The sequence below is a fragment of the Microchirus variegatus genome (assembly GCF_963457635.1).
Source record: "Microchirus variegatus genome assembly, chromosome: 19".
Classification (NCBI taxonomy): Eukaryota; Metazoa; Chordata; class Actinopteri; order Pleuronectiformes; family Soleidae; genus Microchirus; species Microchirus variegatus.
Genome location: NC_139820.1, coordinates 8,766,519 through 8,775,951, shown reverse-complemented (window position 1 = coordinate 8,775,951; position 9,433 = coordinate 8,766,519). Strand labels below are relative to the sequence as shown.

Below are 9,433 nucleotides of genomic sequence, written 5' to 3'. Positions count from 1 at the left end.
AGTGGTCAGCTGAGGTGAAATGAGTAATGTGAGCCCTACTTGGAAAACAGCATCATCATCTGAAAGGCTCCGTCAGCAAACCAGGAAGCACCTGTGCAGCTGCAGCGGGGAGCAGCAGCGAGCGGGAGACACATGTCCCAGCGAAGGCAGCCCATTGTGTTCGAGGGCTTTTTATAAGTTACATGGAAAAAAGGGGACATTCTGAACAGGAAGTGACTTGACGCACTCGCATACCGTACTAATTCAGTCGGCACAGCAGTCATTGTTTGGTGTCAATAAGGAGTCTTATAGCGTGTAGTGTAGAAACGGACACATGAAAACGGCCCCAGTGTAAAGTCTTCTGTCAACAAAACATAATGTAAACAACAATCGTGCTGAGTGAGTCATCATCATTGTGAAAAGAAAAACCCTTATGAACACAAACTGGCAACATACATCAGCCTCCTTGTCCAGCCTCTTTCTTTGTTTTTTTAAGTGGGTCAGAGATACACATACTGACCCACTGCTTTAAAGCTCCCATAGAGTGGTCCTATCGCACATATATGTGAGTTATGGAGGTCTACTTACATACATTAACTTGTTTTTATGGTCAAAAACCTCCTAGTTGCTGGAAATCACCCGATCCAAATCTCTCCTCACTGAAGCTCTCATCAGCCGAGCTGTTTCACACCGAAATCTCACCCCCAGAAGACACAACTGTGTTGTTATTGGCCAGCCAACGAGAGCTTTCCCAACTGTCTTGTGATTGGCCAGGTACCTGGAAGTGACGTAATTAGCAACGTCAGCATATAAGGTTCTTGGGCTTGTCCTCATAGGAGAACCCGTTTTGCCTCCAGGTAGAACCTTTTTATAAAGGTTCTACCTGGAACCCTTTTGGAGGGTTCAGGAAAAGGGTTTTAAAAGGTTCTCTGGATCAAAATGGTTCTTACTGGAACCCTTAGCGTTACCAAGAACGGGAAAGGGTTTTTCAGAAGCCAATGGTTCCAGGTAGAACTTCAGCCCTTGTAGAAGGACCCTTTTGGAACCCTTATTTCTAAGAGTGTAGAACGTGGTTTTATTGATCTGGCTTATCTGAGTCCATTGTTGTTATCTGTGGCTGACACTAACAAACCCCATTAAAAAATGAGGGCTTGGAAAGCGGATGTTGGGCCTCCCCGCTCGTCAGCCATGATGTCACAAGCCCAGATTAGACGGGACCATATGGCACGCTGCCTGCTGTCCCTCTAATCCTCAGCCGCCATCTAGGCATCTCCTTATCCATCCATCCATCCATCCATTTGTCTATTCGTCTGTTCATCCATCGCTCTGTCTATTGTCGCATGGAGTGCTCTCTCTCGCTCTGCTGCCTCTGTTTGTTTGTTTGTTTGTTTGTTTGTTTGTTTGTATCTGTAGTATGCCCATCTGTGTCTGTGTCTGCCTCGCTGTCTGACCGCTCAGTGCCGCTCTGTTTCTCTGTCTGTTTTGCCCTCGTTTTCATTCCCACACATTCATTCATTCATTCATTCATTCATTTTATTCAGCAGACCCAACACATTGCATGTCTCACATATTCACTGTGTGAGCATTTACTAAACCGTGGGTTTGGTCCTCGCATCCATCATAGCACACGCAACACGACATTTCTTTAATATGCTGTACACCATTTTATATTGTTATCACATAGAGCCGTCACTACATAGAGCGATCATAAAGTAACGATTGTGTGACTCCTTGCCTCGGGTTAAGAAACACAGACAGGATGCGTGCCTGCCAGAGGACATCATTTTACTATAATGAGAGATGACATCAGTGGTGGTCTGTGTTGTGTTTGTCACTTTGCTTACGTTGAATTCATTTCCCCATGAGTTAGTACGGCTCTCTGATTACAGTAAGCGAATGGATCCGCGTCTGTGTTATTTCTGTTTACAAGAGATAAGATCAAATGATCAAGTCGTCCCAGGAACAGTATATGCTTCAATGTAATGGGGAAGTTTACAGTAACAAGTATCTTCAGTCATCTGTGGAAACAGGTTGACATTTGGAAGCTTTTTTTGGTTTTGTTTCCTTTGAAAAGAAGCTGTAGCTGTTTCCCCCTTTACAATCTTTATGTTGTCATGTTTACAGTACAGATGATACAGTACAGAGTTTCCCAAACTGTCAAACTACAACTTAAAAATGATTATTCTTTTTATAAAGGTGCTTTTGTTTGAAGATATAACTCTTGCCACTGAGTAACATTATTTTCAGGAAGTATGACATAGTCTGGTTTAAAAATTGTAGAATTTGGACTATGTAGACTACAGTCATCATACATATTGATATGCAAACACACATTTGATCCATGTGTTAGGATTGAGTGCCGTGATGTAAAAGCAGGGAATGTCAAATTCATTAATTTGGGGATATAATGCGTACACACTGATGGCTATTGGTCAACTCCATCCTTCATCTGAACTACCCTTGAACTCCATATATCACATGAGAGATTATTCATGAGTGACCTAAATGAAAAATTGTGTGGACGTCTATGACTTGGTAAATGCAGATATGTATTATATCATACTTAATCACATTTATCATGTGCTATTCTATCAGCGTAAATGTGATGTTAGGATAAACCTGCGGTATGTATATGTATATGTATATGTAAATGTATATACATGCATAGTATATGTATGCATATGGTGTTGGTTTTTCAAAATAAGAGTAGGCTATTTGCAGTGTAGCATCACATTTCACAAAAAACAACCATGTTTTGTGCCAAAATCACATTTCATGCAGTAATTTACATTAATATAAACATAAAACAACATGAAAACAAGGTTAAAAAACAAACAACAAAACAAAACAACAAAAACAATTATGAAGGTGTGGTGGCTTTTATTTTGCCGTGGAGGTGCGCCACAATCAATTACATGTAGAGGAAACCCTGTATACATATAAATATATATATACACATATATATGTATGTGTGTGTGTATATATATATACATATATGTATATATACATATATATATATATATATGTATATATGCATATACATATATATATACACACATACATATATGTGTGTGTATATATATACAGGGTTTCCTCTACATGTAATTGATTGTGGGTACCTCCACGGCAAAATAAAATATATGTATATATATGTACGTATATATATATATGTATATATATATATATACGTATATGTATATATTTAAATACATATATAATATATGGGATAAATGCCTCCTGCCCCCACCTGTCCCTTGCTCAGGTCTGATAGTATTGCTTGACAAAGCCTGTTTAAGATGAAGGACTCAACATACAAATAATGCTACATCATTTCTGTCTAATAAGATCAAACGGAAGCAAAATTATATCATCATCATAATCAAAAGATTTTTACCAAAAGTTACGCAGTGCAGCTTTAACGTGGAGCGGGAGCAGAGCACACACACAGTGAGTAATGGCTGAATCAAACACAACAGCATAGTAGGGGTTTTTACTCCCCGGGCTCGGGGGGGAGGAGTCACAGTCCCCCCGTCATCGTTGTGGGCGTGGTTATCGGCAGTGATCACTCCTCACCGGTGTCCATATGTGGTTCGTGACGTCACGCGCCGGAGGTCCCATTCACATAAAACCGATCGGCCGGAATCCCCTCGGAGGAAATGTAGACACAGACGCGCACGGGGCTCCACTGTCGCCCGCATCCAGCGCTTTTATTCTCCAGGCAATAATAACAACAACAACAACAACAACAACATCCCCGCGGCGTCGACATGAAGGTATCCAGCATCGACTGCCGGCATCTGAGGAAAATCATCAGGAAGGAGTGTGGGAGCTGCCTTATTGTGGACTGTCGGCCCTTTCTGTCGTTCACGAACTCGAACATCAGAGGCTCCGTCAATGTCAACCTCAACTCGGTGGTGGTGCGCAGGTCCCGGGGAGGACCGGTGCCTCTGCAGTTTGTCATCCCGGACGAGAGCGCCCTGTTACGGCTTCGGGAGGGAAGCATTTCGGCCATCGTAGCTGTGGATGACCGGACGTCCCACTGGCAGAAACTGAAGAAGGACAGCGTAGCACAAATAGTAATAAACACACTGTCACATCTGACGAGCGGAGCTAACGTCTGTTTCCTGAAAGGTGAGCAATTAATGTTTTAATATTTTTATTTTTTTATTATTGTTTACGTAGACTCTCTTTAAATACAGATTATAACAAAGTAGTTTTTGTGTCTCGAGGCTTGAAATAGTTATTAACCCCAGTATTTCCATTGTTGGACTAAAAATAGAAAATGAGACTAAAACTAAATAAATAAATAAATAAATAAATAAAATCGAGCCATATTTGAGGGACGATTTTAAAATGTCACACGGTATTGATTCATAAAGCCAAAGCGAATGTTCTCCCATTATCTTTCTCAATACACAGTCTCACTTCTTCTTGTGGAGATAAATGTCCTGTGTGTGTGTGTGTGTGTGTGTGCGTCAACGGAGCGGATGAGTCAGTGCGCGAGAAGAAGAAATACGGGGCAAATGTGGCGCAACATACTCCACTGACGAAAATCAGAAAAAAAATGTAATTTAAAAAAAAAAGATTAATTTAGTTATTTTTCTTAAATTAAATTCTTTCTTTCCACGTCCGTGATAACGCGTTCAAACGCACTTCCGCCTGTCTGTCACCTCTGCGTCCTCAGGATGTTGGCCCTAAACGGATTAGCGGTCCACCACCAGCCTCGCGCTCCATAATTACGCCCCGTGTAATCAGGTTATAAAGGTTATAATCCGATGTTAAGACTGTTTCATAAACGATTGCTCAAGATGTGTGTGTGTGTGTGTGTGTGTTTGTGTGTGTGTGTCAGTGGGTGCAGGTGGTGGCATTTTTTCTTTCTTTCTCAGTATTACAGTATTCATGTTCCTGTGTTTCACCCCCCCCCCCCCTCACTCCCTCAACTCTTTGTTCTCAGGAGGATACGAGAACTTCCACTCTCAATACCCCGAACTTTGCACTGAGGTGAAATCCACTGACCAGAGCGGAACTGAAACCGAGAAAAGAGTCAACACCCACAACGAGAAGCTTTCTCGCCACAAACCAGATTATGATCAGGTATGAAAACACCACCCCCCCCCCCACCCCCCTGACATCTCTGTGCGCTCTCACGCAGCCTCTCGCTTATTTATAACCTCGTATATTTATAAGAAACAAAACACATCCAAGCCCCTGCTGACATCAGACAGACTTATATTTGGCATTTGCTCGTGAAAATACCGTATCAATGTGCATGCGATAGTCTTTGACCTTCACCGCTTTCCAAGCCATCATATATTTGGCTCAAAAAAGTTGAGCGAGTGGTCGCTGACTGGTGCCCAGCTGACATCAGAAAAGCACGCTTTCATATCTGACCTTTTATAACCTCTGCGGAACACTAAGGTGTTTTGAGGTTGTCGTATAGTAGGTCATTTCACTCTGTGGTGACGTTAATCCTGGGATCAGCGTACATTTTGTCTGCTCGCAGGTGCTTGGATGTTGTGGCTTGGACTGTGGGTCGTGTGTTGTGTCCTAAACCTTATCTCACCATGTCCTCCCCCCCCCACCACCACCTCTCTTCCTGCACTCTCAGGGTAAACCCGTCGAGATCCTGCCTTTCCTCTACCTCGGTAGTGCCTACCACGCCTCCAGACAGGACTATCTCAGTGACCTTCACATCACGGCCTTGCTCAACGTGTCGCGCAGGGACCTGCAGCCGGCCAAGGGCCACTACGACTACAAGTGGATCCCGGTGGAGGACAGCCACATGGCCGACATCAGCTCCCACTTCCAGGAGGCCATAGATTTTATTGGTGAGTTCAACACACCACTTTTTTTTTACTATTTTCCTGATCACATAGTGTTCTGTTCTGTTAAAAAAAATGATTTACTCTGATAGCCACCGCCTAGAGAGGGAAATAAACACATTCCTCCAACACCAGCTTTACCATTCGTATATTTAGGGTGCTGAAGGTGCCAAAAACACTGACACCTATACATAGATGGATGTCTTCAAATAAGCCCTCAAACCCGCTGCCATTCGCAAATAGAGCGCTAAAAAAGAAACCTGGCTGTAATCACTTGAACGCCTGGTTTCAATCCCAACACCCTCCACCCCCCACCCCCCCATCCTCTCCAGCCAGTCTGCGTTCATTCAGGATTTGCTCACTTCAACCCCCATCCCCTCCCATCCCCTCCCTCCCTGTCTTCCGTCTTAACTCTAAAAAGACTCTCCCATGCCGTCATTGCCCTCCTAGGCCTAATCTGAGTGGCTTAGTCCACCGGGTGTGGCCAGTCAGTGTGACAAGTGGGTTAGCTGTCCTTGTTAATGGCGGGGGTAGAGGAGGCACACACACAAGAAAAAAAAACACACACATACACTCAGGGTTGTTTAGTGGAGGATAAGAGCTCTGATTGACACAAATAGAAGGCACAGTTGTTGTACAGGTGGAAATCATTGATTTACCTGAGGGCAGCTGGAGGGCAGGGAATGTGTTTGTGAAGAAAAGGCAGCATGTGTGTGTGTGTGTGTGGGAGAGGATAATAACAGCAGCAGCAGCAGCAGCAGTGGCAAAAGATGTACACAATGTGCTGGTACCTATTTATAACCAGGCAAAACCAAGGGCAGCACTCGCCCCCACAAGCAGCTTGGCTGACCAATTCTGAGGCTGTTATTGTTGTGCATTGTTACCTTTTGAAGTGCCTTTGAGCAACACCGTCGGTTACATAACGCTGCAAAAAAGCGTCACCTGCTTTCAGAGAGGGCCTCCGAAACTCATCAACCACTCTGACTTGGTGACAGATGTGCTGTCGGGAGGGGAGGACATCATAAATATTATTGACCTTCTGGATGAAAACATCTCCATCTCCAGCCATTGAGTTGAGGATGGTCATTAAAAACAAACGCCCACTGCTGCTGCTGCTGCCGAGTCCTTTTCTTTGTCGCCCCTCTTGCTGTGCAGATGGGGGGAATTCGTGATTCACTGAGATGTCAGAAATATTCATTGTTCTACCTGCAGTGGCTCTCAGGACCAGACACAAGTGGCCCTCATTTGTAGAGAGAGAGAGAGCGATTACATGAGACAGTGAGGAGGTTTTTCTGCCTGTATCTATATGTAGACGTGTGAGATGAATGAGCAGCGTTTCTAGGAGTTGAGAGAGTCTTGAAATGCGTCACACGAGCGACACTTACACAGATGACAGAGAGTGGGATTCGTGCGCTGGCATTAGATAATCCGGATAGGTGCGTGTAGGAGTGCTGCGGCTCTGACTTAGAACACAGCTCTGTGCCACGGTGAACTCTGCAGCAGCACCCACTGCAGCGTAGGTAGAAGTCTCACATACAGCTGTGCTCTGTGACTCACTCGTGTCTGTGCGCACAACTGAAACTGGTATAGGATGTGTGTACATTTACTGCGTTCCTGAAAGGGCTGATGATCGGGGGCAATACAAAGGGAATAATCAAAGTGTTCTTTCCCGTCGATCCATTGTACCCTTCTCTACCACCGCTTTAAAAAGATCAATTACAGACACAGACTAGCAAAACAAAAATAACACATGATGCAACAACCATGGCTGTTTTGTTTTTAATAATGAACATGACACAGGTAATAAATCTCCACTAGAGCCTATTATTAAAGGTGCCATATGTAAGAATTTGGCCAAAAACGGTTACTACATTCAAATTCAAAATACTTTTTTTTGACGAGACTGGCAACCCGTGGTTGCTCTGCAGCTGAGACTCTACTGACTGCAATGATTGGTTGGTGGCGCCACATGCCAAAACATGATTTCAAACATAAACATGATTTGCAGTCTGCAAAATATTTTTTTTAATGTAAATATTTTGGCTGTACTGTTGTTGTCGGTGAGTTCAGTTTGTTATATGAACATTATTCCTGAGTCTCTGTGACATATTAGGAGGATTTTATGACCAGTTGCTTTAGCTTTATTACATAATGCACCTCTAACGTTTACTTCCCATTTTGCCAACAGATAACGTCAAGCAATCAGGGGGGAGGGTCCTGGTCCACTGCGAAGCAGGCATCTCGCGCTCCCCCACGATCTGCATGGCCTACATCATGAGGACGCAGCAGCTGCAGCTGGACGCCGCCTTCGACATCATCAAGCAGCGCAGGGACGTCGTCTCGCCTAACTTCAGCTTCATGGGCCAGCTGCTGCAGTTCGAGTCGGAGGTCCTGTCCACGGCGCCGACTCACGCCGCCACACCCGAGCCGGCCACGCCCTGCATCCCAGAGTCGGCGTCCTTTTTTGCCAATGACTTCCCCACCTTCAACACCAAAAACTTTGAGCCGTCCGTGATCGCCCTTCCTACCTCTTACCTGCAATCCCCGGTCCACCAACAGTTCAAACTGAGCCCAATAACTGCACTGCCTTAAAGTGAACTGTGACTGCTTGTAGTCTTACTTGAAAAGTTAAAAAAAAAGAATTGCTCTCTGCGTGCCTGGTGTTGAAACCAGCTGATAGACTGGAGATCACATAATAGTACTCTTTGTATGGGGATTGGGAAAGTGGCCTTTTTTACGGCAGTTCTTTTGACTTGTTGTAATAGGAAAGACACAGATGTCTATTATTTAATTATTTACAAATGCGGTTTTTCCTACTGTGACATCTCAAAATGGCTTCTGTGGAAAAAGCTAACAAATAAATGGCCCGCAGCAGGTATCAATGCTGGTTTCCTTCCGTCTGAGCTGCAGATATGAAACAACACAGCACAGTAATAAACTGCAATATACATGCCTTAGGTTAATATTGTGATTTATTTGCCTATTCAAAAAAAATAAAAAAAATAAAGTCATGCATTTAAATCTAAATTATTTGAAAGATACTGTATGTCCGATCTTTTTCAACGATGTGGCTATTAACATGTGTTTAATAAATGTTTTCACCACAAAATAAACTTGCTGTCATGTAATCATTGTTGCATCATCTGAAAAAACCCATGATTGATTGTTTTTTAATTTATTTTTTTTAAATAAAACTGTTCAAAACAGATTCACAGTATGTTAGTTCTGACTTCATAACAGTAGACAACAGTGACACCTGCAGTGACTTGACTTTGCCTTGATGAGGCTGCATGTGCCAGGGTTTTTGGTCAAGTTGGTGCAACTACTAAAATCATGCATTTTGATCTGGATTTCTAACTGGTTACACTTTTTAGAAATAGATTAGCAAAATCATAAACCTATATTATATAGTTTGGCTCTAGTCTTGCGTATTCTTCGGGGTATGGTACTCCGAGGAAAGTCTCTCCAATGTTTGGCGCCGAGTTGGGCAGACATCTGGACTCTACCAACTGCTCAAATAAAAAAGGAGAATATGATCAAAAGTGACGGAATTATTGTATATGTACACACGTAGTCACATTTAACTTCCAGTGCAGCTTCTGCGATGTCGATATTATCGAGTGTTTATTTCT

General features: G+C 43.3%; 1 protein-coding gene across 1 annotated transcript; it reads left to right on the top strand.

Moving 5' to 3' along the window:
* Positions 1 to 3,647: 3,647 nt before the first annotated feature.
* dusp5 (dual specificity phosphatase 5) lies at positions 3,648 to 8,892 on the top strand. The gene is made up of 4 exons (XM_083906124.1): positions 3,648 to 4,110; positions 4,934 to 5,073; positions 5,588 to 5,807; positions 7,990 to 8,892. Exons 1-4 carry the CDS (start codon positions 3,747 to 3,749, stop codon positions 8,391 to 8,393), a joined length of 1,128 nt encoding a protein of 375 aa, XP_083762250.1. The 5' UTR covers positions 3,648 to 3,746; the 3' UTR covers positions 8,394 to 8,892.
* Positions 8,893 to 9,433: the final 541 nt, after the last annotated feature.